The sequence below is a fragment of the Chionomys nivalis genome, chromosome 11 (assembly GCF_950005125.1).
Source record: "Chionomys nivalis chromosome 11, mChiNiv1.1, whole genome shotgun sequence".
Lineage (NCBI taxonomy): Eukaryota > Metazoa > Chordata > Mammalia > Rodentia > Cricetidae > Chionomys > Chionomys nivalis.
The window spans coordinates 16,040,010-16,055,534 of NC_080096.1; the positions used below are offsets into that span (position 1 = coordinate 16,040,010).

Sequence of the window (15,525 nt, forward strand, 5' to 3'; positions counted from 1 at the left end):
AACTGCACCTCATGGTGCCTTTAATATTAGGTAAATTGTAACTCAATTAAAAACAAAAACAAAAACAAAAAAAGCTGTTGTTCTTTTAAATAGCATCTCATGTGGCTCAGACTGGCTTGGACCTTCTGATCCTTCTACCTCCACCTTCCCAATAGTGGAGTTACAGGTATGTGCTACCACACCGTGTTTAAGCAGCCTTACACAAGCTCTCTACCTTCTGAGCTACACTCCCAGCCCAGAAAGAGTGGTTTTTAAAAGACAGCACCGCTCCCGGTATTTTTGTCTTTGTTTCAACAGACACACAAAAAAAAGTTTCAGTATTTGTTTGATTGTCTGAACAGTCTCCTGCAGTCCAGGCTGGCCTCGAATTCCTGATTCTCCCAAGTGCTGACCTGTATCACTGTGGCGGGGCAATGCCTACGTGTTTAAATGCTCACTGTAAATTTTTGTATAACTCTTCCTCCCAGGTGAATAAGGGCAGTTTGAAACCAGCTGTGGTCCAAGGAAGACCACCCACTTTGCCAACTATTGTGTTCTCTGGTTGGCCTCCCTGCCAACCTCGGGTGGGAAGCTGGAGGAAGGGCAAGGCTGGAGCTGGACAAACCCATGCAGGGGAGGCTGCAGGGAAAAGAGGCTGAAGGAAGGCTGTAGGTATGGAGGGGCTGCAATGGCGGAAGGTGAGATGGGGCAGGCAGTGTCAGGGAGAGTGGCTGTAAGCAAGAGGCTGGGGCGGGGGTGTTGCAGGAGGAGGCTTCAGGTAGCAGGTAACAGCAGGCTGGTGTGGAAGGGCTGGAGGCATGAGGATGGTTGTATGCATGAGCAGTGCAAAGGCATGGGTGGGCGCTGCACTAGGGCGCACGCTGGCATCCCCAGCTCACTGGGAGCCAAACACCGGCCTGCGCTGCAGGCGCAGCACTCCATAGGTATTGAGTCCGGGCACGTCGAAGCCTGGCGCCAGCCCGTGGCGGTCCAACGGATAGAAACGCACCAGCTGCCCATGCTGCGCTTCCAGAGACAGCCAGGCGTCTGCGAGCGGCAGTGTGCACGGGAACTCACGTGCCACGTGCAGCTGGAAGATGCGGCCGCGCACGTGGCGCAGGGCGAGCGATCGGAAGGCTGCGGGCACGAGCGCCTCCACGCGCGGCCCAAACTGGCGCAAGCGCAGCTCGCCACGCGGCCCCGCAGCACGCACCTCGTAAAAGGTGCGGTTCGCGAAGGTGAAGAAGCCGGCAAACGGGCGCGCGCTGGGCGGGGGCGCAGGGGCGCGTTCAGCATCGCGCAAAGCGTGCTCCAGAGCAGGCAGTAGCACGTCCAGGGCGTCAGCCACCAGGTCACGCGTGGGTGGGCGCGGCCCCGCCAGCAACAACACAAACCCTAAGCGCAGCGGTGGCACGAGCGCCAGGCTGGCGGCGTAGCCGTCCAAGTCGCCGTCCTTGCGCGCCACTCGGTATCCTCGCTGCTCGTGGAACTCCCAGGGTGTACCAGTTTCTCGAGCGAAGTAGCCATGGGCACAGGTGCGCAGCGGTGACAGCAGCGTGGCCAGGCTGTCTGGCCGCAGCAACCGTCGGGGCCCTGCGCCCAGTAGCGCAACCGCCAGCCTGGCCAGGTCTGCAGCTGTCGAGTACATCTGGCCCGATGGCCTGTACCAGCCCAGATCATAGAGCGGCGCAGACCGGCCGCTGCCATAGAAGCCAGCAGCCAGGCGAGCTCGCACAGCTCCAGTCAGTGTAAAGCTGGTGTCACTCATCCCCAGCGGTTCCAGCACCTGCTCAGATACCCAGCGTTCATAGTTGCCCTGTGCCGTGTGAGCAGCCAGCACATGAGCCAGAAGCGAGAAGGCCAGCGTGCTGTAGTGGCATCTGGAGGGTGAGAAAGGGGCATCGGGATGGGGTCCTGGATATGATTCCCAGGACAGTGTGGTGGCACCAGGAAGGAGAAAGAACACATGACCTACCGTATTTGGAGAAGCAGAGGGAAATCTGGCCCAGGGTGTCAGAGGAGTGCCAGCAGCCTCTGTGTGACATATGTGTGTTGTCTGTTCTCCACCCTCACCCCCACCCCAAGCTCTCAAAACTACACTTCTTGTTCAATGGTCAGACTTTTATCTGCACACCATCAGCCATCGCGGCAAAATCTGTATTTGTGTCATTTATTTCTTCACTGTGTCTCCCTCATCAGTGTAAACTGTAGAAAGGAGCCTTGGTCAAATGTTTGCTGGTATATTCAGCGCTTAGCAGAATCTGGGTGGAGTAGTTGCCTTAATTGCTTTTTGTGTCTTGTTTGTTTGTTTTTTAGACAATTTCATTGTGCAGCCCAAGCTGGCCTCCATCTCTCCATCCTCCTGCCTTAGCTTCCCGAATGTGGGGATGACAAATGTGCCCAACCACGCCATCCCCAGAGCAGATGCTCAATAAACATTTCAGTTGATGAGGGACCCGGAGACTGGAACAGACCCGGGTTCTGGGCCCAGCTCTTCCAGACCTTGCTGTGCCTGCCCATGGGGACCTCAGTAGGATGGACTCTATTGCTGGCTGTAGGGTGGACGCTATTCAGTGTAGGTGAACCCTGCTGACTCTAACCATCTGGGAGAAACACTTCCTCAAGCGTAGCTGGACTTCAGGGCACACTCCTCACCTGCTTCCTGGGTCAGCCACCAGCACGTCATCCCTGAGCAGGCTCAGAGCCTCCTGAGTGCTGCCCCTCCACAACAGCGAAGTGCCCCGCAGCCTTCGGGGAAGCCCTAGGGAAAAGCAGTGGTCAGGCCTGCAGGACCTGTGCTTTGCCGGGAAAGTCCCATCCCTAGACCACCACCAAATCACATTTGCTCACAAGCCTCCCCTCCCCTCCTCCCACCCCAGCAGGCCATGATTTCCCCTTCCTGGAAGCAAACTGTTTTCATTTCTTTCTTCTCTCCGCTCTCCCAGGTGCTGGGATTGCAGGCAGGTGCCACCAAGACCAGGCCTTCCAAAGGCATTTAATACAATCTGAAATATTTAATATTTAGGGCTGACAGGATGGCTTATCTGGTAAAGGCACCTGCCTACAAGCCTGACTCCTTAAGTTCAATCCCCAGGACCTCTGTGGCAGTCCCGAGGCATCAAACTCCTGTAAATTGTCCTCTGACATCCACACAAGTGCCATGGTGTGTATGTTACCACACCACACACACGAACAAAAAAATGTAAAAAGAAATTAATAGTTATATAATACATAGCATGGTATATAATCATATGTATTACACATTGCCTCATACATAAACATATTTTTATAATTGGTATGTTTGTATAATCTTTACGTAATTTTTATCTTTATTTCTGTAGCAACACATAATACATGAACTTTTCTCCTACTTACTTCATATCCATAAACAAAGAACGTCATTTAGAGCACATATTTCCGATGGCCTTAGGAACTGAGACACCATTCAGTAGCAAAATTACAGTTATGAAGTAGCAACGAAAATAATTTTAGGGTTTGGGGTCACCACAACATGAGGAACTGTTTTAAAGGGTCACAGCATTAGGAAGGTTGAGAACCACTGGTTTAGAGTTATATGGTATTTGATTGCATAGCCATTCCTTAGTGAGGAACATATAGGTCGTTTCTTCTTGTTTTGGTTTTTGTGTTTGGAGAGGGTCTCATGAGAGCCCAGGGTGACCTTGAACTCCTGATCCTCCTGCCTCCATCTTAGAAGTACTGGGCTACAGATATGAATCTTCCCACTGGCTCCCCTTATTACTGTAAAACACTATTCAGTGAATAACTGTGAGCATGTTTATGCTACAAGGGGCGACCACATCTGCAGCAGAATATTCTAGAAGTGAAATTTCTCAGTCCAAGGGAATGTACACTCTTTTTTCCCCATTGTTGCTGGGCCTCCACCCAGGGCTTTTCACATGCCAAGTACACACTGTACTGTTGACCCCTGGCCTATTAACTGGTGATGGACTGGGGTGGTGATGGACTGGGGTGGTGGCAGCACTCAGGAGCTGGAGGCAGGAGGGTCAGGAGTTCAAGGTCCTCTTCAGCTACCTAGTGAGGAAAGCCTGGGCTACTTGAGACACTAACTCAAAAAGACAGAGAACTGTTGTGATCAATATTTGAATTCTCCTTCATATAGGTTTGAGCCCTTTGTTGTCTGTTTATTGGGGGGATTAGTTAGGGTTTCTGTTGCTGTGATGAAATACCATGACCAAAGCAACTTGGGGAGGAAAGTGTTTATTTGACTTACCTATCACAGTTCGAGGGAAGCCAAGGCTGGAACTAAAATAGGGCAGGAACCTGGAGGCTGGAGCTGATGCAGAGGCCATGGAGGAGTGCTGCTTACTGGCTTTCTCGCTCTGGCTTGCTCAGCTCTTTTAGAACCCAGGACCACCCGCCTAGGAGTGACATCCCCCACAATGGGCTGGGCCCTTCCACATCAATCACTATGAAGAAAATGCCCTGCACACTTGTCTACAACCAGATCTTATGGCAACGTTTTCTTAATCAAGGTTCGCTTCTCTCGGATGACTTTAGCTTGTGTCAAGTTGACATAAAACTAGCCAGAACAGGGGAGTTAAATTTAAGTCAGTTTAAATTCCCTCCACTGTTGTGAATGAGGACATCATCTCCATGGTTTCCCCGATCAGTGCACCCACTATTTCGATCTTTCCAGTCTGACGCGAACAGTGTGTCTCAGTGTGGTTTTAAGTTGCATGTGTGTTTTGGTGAACGAGAGTTGGCATCTTTAAATACCTACCCCACAGCCATTTCTGTGCTGTGTCAATTCTTTCCCTGTCCTCCACCTCTGTCCCCTGTGGGCTGCGGCTTTCCACATGTCCTTTATGTGTGTGTTCAGGGAGTCTAGGTCCTCACTGTAGAGCTCCCTACCAGTTTCAGTTTGTTGCCTTGCCATTGGCACGATACACAGATCCTGGCTCATTTGTGTGTGAGCTTTTCTCTGCCTGATCTGTATTCCAAGGTTCAGGCCAGGGACGGAGCTCAACTGGTGCAGTGCTTGCTTGGCACGTGTGAAGCCCTGAGTTCCTTCCCCCAATGACATACATCCAAAACAGAGTGCACATGCCTGTAATCTTAGCACTCAGGAGGTAGAGAAAGAAGGACCAGAAGTTCAGGGTCACCCTGAGCTACACAGTGAGTTTGGAACCAGCCTGGGCTATAAGAGACCCTTTCTCAATAAAGTAAGTCCCAGTGATGGAGAGATGACAGCTAAAGCCACTCTTCCCAACGACCCAAGTTCAGTTCTTGGCACTCACCTGTAGCTCCAGCTGAGGAGAGTCTGGTGCATACCTCTGTGGACACCCACACACATATGACACATACTCATGCACACACAAACATACATTTCTAAAATAAGTTTTTTTTAAAAAAAAAAAAAAAACTATCCCCAGCTTACCTCAGCTCTTCCTCCCATGGCCACCACCCATGACCGTTCAGGAACCAGAGCAGAGTCCTAATGGATGGGAATCTGTGTCCTGTGCCTGCTCCCCCCCACCCAGGCCCTCGGATGTGGATTGGCTCAGCTGGGTAGTTCTGAGGCTCACCTGACAGCTGACTGGCCATCCTCCGGAGAGTGACAGAAGAAGGCCTTGGGAGGGAACCCATCTCTTCAAATTCCCCCGCTGGGTCCTGTGGTTCAGGGTCTTGGGCCTTGCCCAGCGGGTTGTTGATGGAGAAGCTGCTGGCATAGCGCTCCAGAGGGTCGTCCAGGGAGGCCACAACGCCCTCCTCCCACAGCCGATACAGCATAAGCACGGGGAAGATCTTGGAGATGCTGGCAATCCTGTATTGGGGGGACAGGAGTACGGAGGGCAACCTATCAACCTCGCGGCCTACTCCCCACCCTGTGCCCAGCCTCCAGCTTCTCATAGTCAAGATTCCACTCCAGTCTGCATCTCCAGCTGAATTCCCAGCCTCTGTAGAGAGCCTTGGGATGCGTAGAATGTACCAGAAGCTTGATAGAATGGACCGTTCAGTGCCTGCCCCATGCTAGGCCTTTTATCAAGCCCCACTTGTACCGGGGGGGTCAACCTGGATTTGGTGAATCCTATCTCTCACTGGCTATGTGGCCTTGGGCAAGCTACTAGACCTTTCTGAGAGTTTTACTGTTGGTTTCACGTGGTAAAATGGGGGGTAAGGTATGTGTGTGCACACATACGCATGCATGTGAGTATCTATGTGCATATGTGTGGGTGTGAGTGTGTGAGTATGCACACTCACAGGGCACTCAGCATGGCCGACAAGTGACAAGGACATAGTAAGCAAGACAAACAGAACTCTGGGCCCTGTGTCTAGCATCACAAAGGTGCGATGTGAGGCTAAATCCCATCAGGCCCCTGCGGTCCCCACAGCATCCCTGGGATCAAATGTGTCCATTGTTATAGCTCTGAGGACTCTGCAGACAGCACATGAAAGGAGAGGCTCTGGGCATGCTGCCAAGTGTCTCCAGCTGCTTCCAACTGGGCCAATGCCACTGACTCACAGGCCTGGGAGCTGGCTATCGCTCCTGGGTGGCACACTGAGAGGCGAGGAGATGGACTCCTTTCCTCACTTGGCCTGTGCCTGTGGTCCCTGTGGTATGACACTGGGCACTTGGACTTCCTGCCTTTCTCTGGACCACTGTCTCCTACATAGTTATCAGGACTGAGCCACAGGCCCTGGCAGCTGGGACCCCAGCCACAGTTCTCTTGAATGTCCCTGCCTCCTATATCTGCTTGGCTTGCCATCCTCCACATCCCCTCTGAGACCCTGGAGGTCACCCCACTAACCGGTATATGGTATACTCATTAGGGGTTCCAGAATTTGGATCTGAGCCGTTCTTCTTCCCAAAGTTGCCAGTCCAGAGCACGGTGTCATTGTGGATGACAAGGGCAGACATGGCAGCAAGGCCAGGGGTCAACATCGCCTTGCGCAGAATCCCGTCCACCTGGCAGAAGAAGAATAGGAGCTCAGAAGGTGGGTGCAATGACAGCTGAGGCCCCTGCCTCAGCACACCCACCTGTCCCCACAGCTGTACCTCCCCCCCACAGTACCCTCAGAGGCTCCAGACCTCGCAACCCCGGTACCATGCCCCATGAGGGCTTACTCTCTCATCAGCTTCCCTCCCACCGATTTCAGACATAGGGCTCCCTAAAGGATTTTGGTGTGTGTGTGTGTGTGTATGTATGTTGTTTGCGTGTGTGTATTTCTGTTCACAAGAGGGGTGCTCATGTGTGCACGTGACATAGAAGCTGGAAACTGACACTGGGTGTCTAAAACACCCTTCACCTTTATGTATCATATCAGGGTCTCTCTCTTGAACCTAGAACTCACCAGTTCAGCTAGTCTAGCTAGCCATCTTGCTCTAAGGGAATCCTCTCTCCACCCAAGCGCTGGGATTACAGGCAGGCCACATGTACCCAGCCTTTACACCCATGTGGAGTGTCTGAACTCTGGTCCTCATATTTGCACAAACCTTTGAGCCATCTTTCCAACCCCTCTACTTAATTAGTTACCAGACACCTTGCCCCGTGGCCTTACCTGCCCCGTGCTAAGTTCTGTCTCCCTAGACACATGCCCTAAGTCAGTCTTGGGGGTCTCAGTTCACCGATATAGTCGGGGATTCCCTAGACATGTATACAAAGGGGTCGCACAGCCGGGCGGTGGTGGCGCACGCCTTTAATCCCAGCACTCGGGAGGCAGAGGCAGGTGGATCTCTATGAGTTCGAGACCAGCCTGGTCTACAAGAGCTAGTTCCAGGACAGGCTCCAAAACCACAGAGAAACCCTGTCTCGAAAAACCAAAAAAAAAAAAAAAAAAAAAAAAAAAAAAACAAACAAAGGGGTCGCACATCCCTGGTTGACACCCCAGTGCTCAGTGTAAGGAGGCTGCTTTGTCATTGAGTCCTGTGGCCCTGTGACATATGTTATATTGGTAAATTGTCATGTACTACTTGAGCTGCTGTGGAAGTGGGGTCATGTTTGTGTCAGAGTGTCTTCCGAGACCCTTTGTCTGGAGATGGCTGCCTTCCCCTGTTCTGTAACAGGGAGTAAGAATAGCAGTTCAGTCCAAGAATAAAAGCAATACATCATTAACACCTCTAGAAAAGTAACTATTATCTTTGAGTATAAAACCCATGTGGCCAGGCCGTGGTAACGCATGGCAGACTTTAATCCCAGCACTTGGGAGGCAGAGGCAGGCAGATCTCTGTGAGTTCAAGGCCTGTCTGGGCTACAGAACGAGTTCCAAGACAGGATCCAGAGCTACACAGAGAAAGTCTGTCTCAAATAAACAAAAATAACCAAAAAAAAAAAAAAAAAAAAAACACAAAAAACTTCTGTGAACTTGCTACCCTTTTCCTTCTACTGGTCGTCAGAGAGTGCACAGCTGCCCAGATGTTTTAGACCCTGTTCCCTTTGTGTCTCTTCTCCTAAGATGAGTGGCCCACACAGCAGAAACTGACTGGCACCAAGGAGAGCCATCCTGAAGTGGCGCAAGTTGTGCCCTGGTGCGTGTACTTGTGTATGTGTGTGCACCTATGTGTGCGCTTGACCATGTTACAGCAGCCTCTGTGGTGTAGACTCCGTTACTCTCCCGTTTCATCTTTCCCTCCCTCTCTATGTGCCCTGTGCTCACTCCACTGCCCCTGGGCCTTTTCATATGTTGGCCCCACTGTTTGGAGTGCACTCCTACGTCCTTCAACTTCTTTACCATACATACATCATTGGGCATCCCCTACCTGTTCAAATCTCCGCTTTGGTCCTGCAGGGCCCTACCAGCCTCCAAAACCTCACATCTCAGCCCCACAGTCCCCAAAACTTTCCTAATTATGGTAGTTTGAATGTAATTGACCTCTATAGGTTCATAGGGAGTAGAGTACATAGGAGGTGTGGCTTTGTTGCAATAGGCATGGCCTTGTTGGAGGAAGTATGTCACTGTGAAAATGGGCTTTGAGGTCTCATATGCTCAAGCCACACACAATGTCCCAGACCACTTCCTGGTGCCTGCAAGATCAAGATGTATCTCCTGTACTCTCAGCTCCTTCTCCAGTACCATATCTGCCTGCATGCTGACATGTCCAGTCATAATGCTAATGGCCTAAACCTCTGAAACTGTAAGCTACCCAAATGAATGTTTTCCTTTACAAGACTTGCTGTTGTCATGGTGTTTCTTCACCATACATACATAGAAACCCTAACTAAGAAACTAATTTTCACTCTTTTTTAGTCTCCTGAGACAGGATCTTTCTGTGTAGACTGGGCTTTCCTAGAATTTGATCTGTAGGCCAGGCTGTTCTTGAACTCAGAGATCTGACTGCTTCTGCCTCCAGAGTGCTGGGACTAATAGGCATGGGCCACCCCAACCCCAGGCTCCTAATCCTCACTCTTGCCCCTGAGTCAGAAATGTGTGTTATCTTAACTGCTTCCTTCACCTAACAGACTGACTAGGAGTTAGTCTCTCCCCCACCCCCATCTGGTTTAGAACTCATGGTGTAGCCCAGGCTGGCCTCCAACTTGCAATAATCCTCCTGCCTCTGCCTCCCAAGCCCTAGAATTCTAGGCACAGAACAGGCACTCAAATTTGTGTTGAAAACTGGTTGTGGTAGCTCACACCTTTATTCCCAGCACTCAGGAGGCAGAGACAGGTGGATACTTGGGAGTTCAAGGCCAAGTTTCAGGACAAACAGCACTGTTATGCAGAGAAAACATGTTAAAAACCAAAAACTAAAAAATATAAGCATGTTGAGTGAATGAATGGATGGATGAATGAATGCCACAGCCCAGAGAGCAATTCCTCCTCTGCCAAGCTTTACCACACTACCTGTAACCTCCTGGGCTATCACTAACCTTCTCTAATGCCTCCTTCAGTATTGGGAGGGGGTGAGCCAGAGGCACAAGCTCGGGGTGACGCGGACACATCTTCACTGGGGCTGGGGTTACCTCTGGCTTCAAGGAACCTAGAGGACATATCAGGAGGTGAATACAGAAGAGGTCAGGTCAAGGGCAAAGGGACATCTTAAAAGACAGGAAGGCTGCCTAGGGAGACATTCTCCCACCAGCGGGAGCCTTCCCAGAAAATGTTCAGTCATGGGCCAGCCAAGGGATTAAGGGCCAAGGCATAGTGTCATGGATTGAGTCCCTTCAGGTCTCAGCAACTAGTCCCCATCCTCCCTTCCTCCTGACAGCCCTTCAACCTTGATTTTTAAAATTAAAATTTTAAATTTGTATGTGCACATGAGGCACACACACAGGAGTACACATGCATGTTGTACGTATGCATACAGAGGTCAAAGAAACAAGTCTACGTAGTCAATTCTCGCCTTCAACCTTCACATGGGTTCTGGGGATTGAACTCAAGCCATCAGGCTTATTTGGCAAATGCCTTTCTTTACCCACTGAGCCATTTCACCAGCCTCTGCTTGAGCATCTTGGGAACCCTGAGTTGACCCCCCATGCTGGATGACTTCTGAAACCTTGGGCAATAGGGTTGTCACCTTGTTTATAAGAACTTGACCAAGTGCAGAGTGCCCTGTGACCAGAGATGCTTATCTCTGGTGTGTGGCTTGGAGGGAAGAGGCCTCTGCTCCTGAGTCTAAATCTTAACTATCCCCCTTCACCCTCATGTCCTTGACTGCTCCAGGCCCAACAGGGACCCATGCTCTGGGGGTGGGAGCAAGTGGCTCCTTCACTCACCAGTCTGCAGCTTGGGGAGGTGGTACTGCCACAGGAAGCAGCCAGTCATGGCCACTGAGAACAGGAAGAGGAAGCCGATGAGGGCCCGCAAAAGCCATTTCTTTTTCCCTTTTAGGAGACGAGGCTGGTGGCAGGCCTGGAGAAGCAAAGACACAGGTCATGGGCTCTGGGCTCTGCAGGGAGAGAAAGGTACCTTCACTGCAATGCTACCCGTGAAGCCAAGGGCCTCCCCAGGGTAAGCACCTCAACTCTCCACGCCTGGTCTGGCATGATGCCCTCGCCTCGCCTCACCTATCAAGATATCCTGAGCCCCCTGAAATGCCACCTCCTCTAGGAAGTCTTCCCCACCTTGCCTCACCTGTGACCCTGGGAGTTCAAATAGAAGTCCCTGAGTGTAGAACAATGGTGACCTCCCCACCTTTCCCACTGCCAGCCTCCCTAATGGGAGAACCCTCCACGCCAGGGGCACCTGTCCACTTTTTCTTCTTTAGCCTTTGGTGTACTGGTTACTCAGTACACGTCAGACGTGTGCACAGCACAGACCTTGCCACACCCCACTTCCGGGGCACCTGCACCTCCAGGTTCCTGATCTCGAATCTAGGATAGAGCCCTCAGCAGGCATGCCTGAAGCTTCCAGCATGTGGGTACTGCTCAGTGTGGTGGATGGTTCTAGAAGGCTCTTCGTAACATCCTACCACTGTGCCACTCTTCCGAAACAGGTAGAAAAGCCTCTGTGCTGAACAGAATGAACCTAGGACACTCCTTCTCCTTGTGCGTGACCCCACAAGCTCACTTGCGCGGGATCATTTCTTCGGTCTGTCATTGGTGCTTTTTCAGGGGCGAATAGATGTTTGTTTGAGTCTCCCCAGGAAATTACACAACAAGAGTAAATCCATTCTGCCCAGTTCTCAGCCCTTGCATCTGACAAGGTGACTTGCATCTGGCATGATCTCGTCCTTGTCCGCGTCCTAGCAACACCTTTTTCCTGAGCAGCCCCTAGGCACCAGGCACTGTGCCAGGTACCTGGAAGTGAGGCAGGGAGGCAGCCTCAGGGATCTCTGCCCTCACGGAGCTGCTACCCAGACAGTGCCTGCTGCCCGGGCTCTTGTGGGCGCAGAGCATCTCGGACCCTTAGCTTGCTGACTCGACCATTCTGGTGCAGCGGTAACAGGCAACGTATACGTAAGCAGGTCCGTGTAATTAATCCTCGCACCTCAAAGCAAGCAGCAACCGTTCTTTCCCTGCCTCTCGGGAAATGTTTTGGCGTTAAAAAGCATTGAACTTTGCCCTGCAAGTTAAAAGACAGGTCAAACTTAGCCCTGCCTCCTGGATCCATTGAGACCCTAGACAGCACCCCTCGGGATCGGGGAGGGAGCTCTTCAAAAAGGAGAGTTTGTTTTTCAAGGCTTCTCTGTGTAGCCCTGGCCGTCCTGGAACTTGCTCTGTAGAACGTGCTCGCCGCGAACTCAGAGATCCGCCAGCCTGGCCCTAAAGGCGTAAGTCACCGCTGCCCCAGCCGCGTCTTTATTTTTATATCTGGAAATTCCAGTGGGCTTCAGAATTATTTTTTTACCTCTAGAACTTGGGGTCCACACAGAAGCCGTTCTTTATTGAGGCTTCCTCTGTGTGTCTACCTGTACATGTAAAGGTCGGGAGCCAGAATCAGGCGTCTTCTTTATTGCTCTCCACCTTGTTTTTTAAGCAGGGTTTCTCCATGGGACATGAGGCTCAGTGATTAGGCAAGGCTGGCTGGCAAGAGAACTCCAAAGATCAACGACGTATCTCTGCCTCTTCAACACTGGGAGTGAAGGAGCACACCACCGTGCCCCGGATTTTTTCACGCCATACTGGGGAATTGAACTTGGGTCCTCATGCTTACACTTCCCTGACTCAGCCATCTCCCAATCTACTTACAAATTTTCACAGGCCTGGATCAACCCAAATGTCTTTCAGTGATGAATGAGAAAACAAATTATGGCGTCCATGCAATGGAATGTTACACAACCATGTAGAGTAGAGTATTTGTTTTGGTTTGGTTTGTTTTTTGTTTTTTCGAGACAGGGTTTCTCTGTGGTTTTGGAGCCTGTCCTGGAACTAGCTCTTGTAGACCAGGCTGGCCTCAAACTCACAGAGATCCGCCTGCCTCTGTCTCCTGAGTGCTGGGATTAAAGGCGAGCGCCACCACCGCCCGGCTAATAGTGGAGTATTGATGTATACAGTAATGTGAATGAATCTCAAAGGCACGGGGTTAAGCCGAGTAAGCCCCTCTCAAAGAGTGGCAGACTGCACACCACTTGCATAACACCCTGGGAAGGGCAGCAAACAGAACCTGGCTTCAGCTCTGTGCCTTCCAGATTTGGACAAGTGACTTCACCTCTCGGAGTCTGACCACCGCCCCTCCCCTGGAGAGCTCAGGCAATAGAAGCCCCTAGAAGGCTGTGCAGGAAGCATGGGCCTGTGAACGAGTCGTGTGACAACAAGAGCTAGCACAGCCTTCACAGCTGCTGTGCTTGCTCCAAAGAGAAGCAGGCAAGGGCAGAGGCTCTGGTGAGGGGTGCAGGTGAACCAGCCAGGGTGGGATGGAGGGTGGAGTCACTGAGCAGGTGGTTGGGGAGGAATCAGGATGCTGACCAAGATGATGCATGATTTCCGGTTTGAACCTCACCCGAGTCTTCATCCTCTCCAAGGCATGGAAGATTCCAGATCCTTGAGAATTCAGGCCTGCAGTCCAGGAGAACCTGTGGCCAGGAGACGAGAGGAGCAAATGCAAAAGGAGGTGGGAGCAGTAGGGAAATGAGGGCTGGAGAGGTATCTCAGGGGTTAAGATCACGGGCTGCTACTCCAGAGAAACTGGGTTCAGTTCCCTGCATCCAGGCTGTAACCACAGTTCCAGGGCACCAGGCATGCTCAAGATACAAACACACATGTAGGCAAAACACTCATACACATGTAAAAAATAATAATAATAAGGTCCTGGGAGAAGAGAGGACAGAGAATAACTAGATAAAGAGATAAGATTTGGATGTAGGGGAAAGAGAACTCTTCCCAAGCTCAGAAGCCCTGTCCAGGCCAACGCACATTGCCCGATTGCCCGGAACTATTCTGGTTTTTACACTGGAAGACCCACATTCCCAAACCCTTCTATCTCAGACAAACCTGAGCAGATGGGCACTGCACCTACCCCAAATCTCCCAACAGACCCAGGCACTTATTTCCAGGTCCCCTCCCCAGCCTGTCCCACAACGACCTGCCAGGCCCCTGAGTCTCACATCTTACCCACTTCTGGAAGGATTCAATAGGCCCCACAATTCAGGCCTTTCACAGGGTTCCGAGAGATAGGAGAGTCCTCTGGGTTCCCTGCCTGGGCTTTACACAAATGCCCAGCGGTGACAGATGTGGCCCTCATTTCTCTGGTGCTAATCCCTCCCTGCTCTCTAGAGGATTAACTCCCAGAAGCAGGGAAGCTGGGCAGCTGTGTCAGAGTGCTGCATGCCCCATGTGACCTCTGGAGCTATGGGGGGGGGGATGGGGGCAGTGTGGGCCCAAAGGAACTCTCTCTCTCTCCAGGCATCTCTGTGGGCCCAGAGTAGAAAAGAGGTGACAAAGAACAGCCACGAGGATCTGACCCAGAGGCCTCTAAGACCACTTTGAAACCGCAAGCCAGTTCACCAGTCACTTCTGAGGCACGCAGGAGCACCCTGGTGACCTACCTGGGAGTGGCACTCTTTTGATTTTTTTTTTTTTTTTTTGTAAATGAGGACAATAATAACCACATCTAATTAAGCAGCCGTGTGTGTGTGTGGGGGGGGGGGTTCTTGTAAATCAAGAAGCTTGGGACCAGGCCCCAGGAAGGACTCTGCAAAGGCTGGCTCCCATGAGTTAGCTTTGGTGTCAAACTCCCAACCTGATCCTAAGGCTGACTTTAGATTTTTCTTAGTGGACTTTCTGGAATGTCAGAGGACAATTTGCAAGAGCTGGTTTTCTCTTTCCACTGTGTGGGTCCCAGGAATTGAATTCCGGTCATCGTCTGTGTCTTTGACCTGCCCTGCAGTTACACAAAGCAGAATCTATTTTGTCACACTTCCCATCCAAAGAAGCTGATATTCAGAGATGTGAAATTCCCAGGAAATGCCAGGGCTAAGGTTGGAGCACAGGAGTCCCACTGGGAACGCCTTCCTTGCCCCACATCTGACCGACTATGAAGTCCTCAGGACAAGGATAGCATCTCAGAGCTAGGGCTGATAATCTGAGACAGTTAACTCATTGCAGGAGCTTGCAAGCCTCCCCTTCAGGACACCCACCAGTCTTCTGTGGCGTTCCTCCTGGATACTTAATTTGACCCAGCTCCAGACACAGCTATTTCTCATCTGCAAGGCCAGGGTTATTCACAGTACAGCCAGAAGAGAATCCATACCTTGTCATACAGCAACATAACCACTAGGTGGCAGCATACGTACACGGGTAAAATCTCGTTCCTAGCTTGTGCCCCCTTTTTCACTAGAGACTTCAGGCTGAAGAAACATGAAACAAGAAAAATCTCTCTCTCTCTCTCTCTCTCTCTCTCTCTCTCTCTCTCTCTCTCTCTCTCTCTCTCTCTCTCTCTCTCTCTCTCTCTCTCTCTCTCTCTCTCTCTCTCTCTCTCTCTCTCTCTCTCTCCAGAAAGGGAGGAACTATGCATCCTCTTTCTGCATGAGATATCTCATATTATACTAGCTGTCTCCCCCTTTAACATGTTTTCTTTTTTATTGATTTGTGTATCTATCTGCATATACAGCTATACCGCTTTGTGCACAGAAGCGTAGTGCCCTGTGGAGGTCAGAAAAGGATGTCATATTCCCTGGAGATGGAGTTA

The 15,525-nt window shown here is 51.1% G+C and overlaps 1 protein-coding gene across 1 annotated transcript; it reads right to left on the bottom strand.

The window, feature by feature from the left end:
* Positions 1-874: 874 nt before the first annotated feature.
* On the bottom strand, positions 875-13,350 carry Lactbl1 (lactamase beta like 1). Its single transcript, XM_057783442.1, has 7 exons — positions 13,339-13,350; positions 10,674-10,809; positions 9,828-9,937; positions 6,771-6,928; positions 5,547-5,785; positions 2,635-2,740; positions 875-1,859 (listed from the first exon to the last, which is right to left on the bottom strand). The coding sequence occupies exons 1-7, from the start codon at positions 13,348-13,350 to the stop codon at positions 875-877; spliced, it is 1,746 nt and encodes a 581-aa protein (XP_057639425.1).
* Positions 13,351-15,525: the final 2,175 nt, after the last annotated feature.

What these genes read in the sequence shown, in the direction of transcription:
- Lactbl1 (XM_057783442.1), bottom strand. An exon ending in CCTCCCCAAGCTGCAGACTG is followed by an intron (nt 9,938 to 10,673) that starts GTGAGTGAAGGA and finishes TATGTCCTCTAG; the next exon opens with GTTCCTTGAAGCCAGAGGTA. An exon ending in GATGGCCAGTCAGCTGTCAG is followed by an intron (nt 2,741 to 5,546) that starts GTGAGCCTCAGA and finishes GCTTTTCCCTAG; the next exon opens with GGCTTCCCCGAAGGCTGCGG.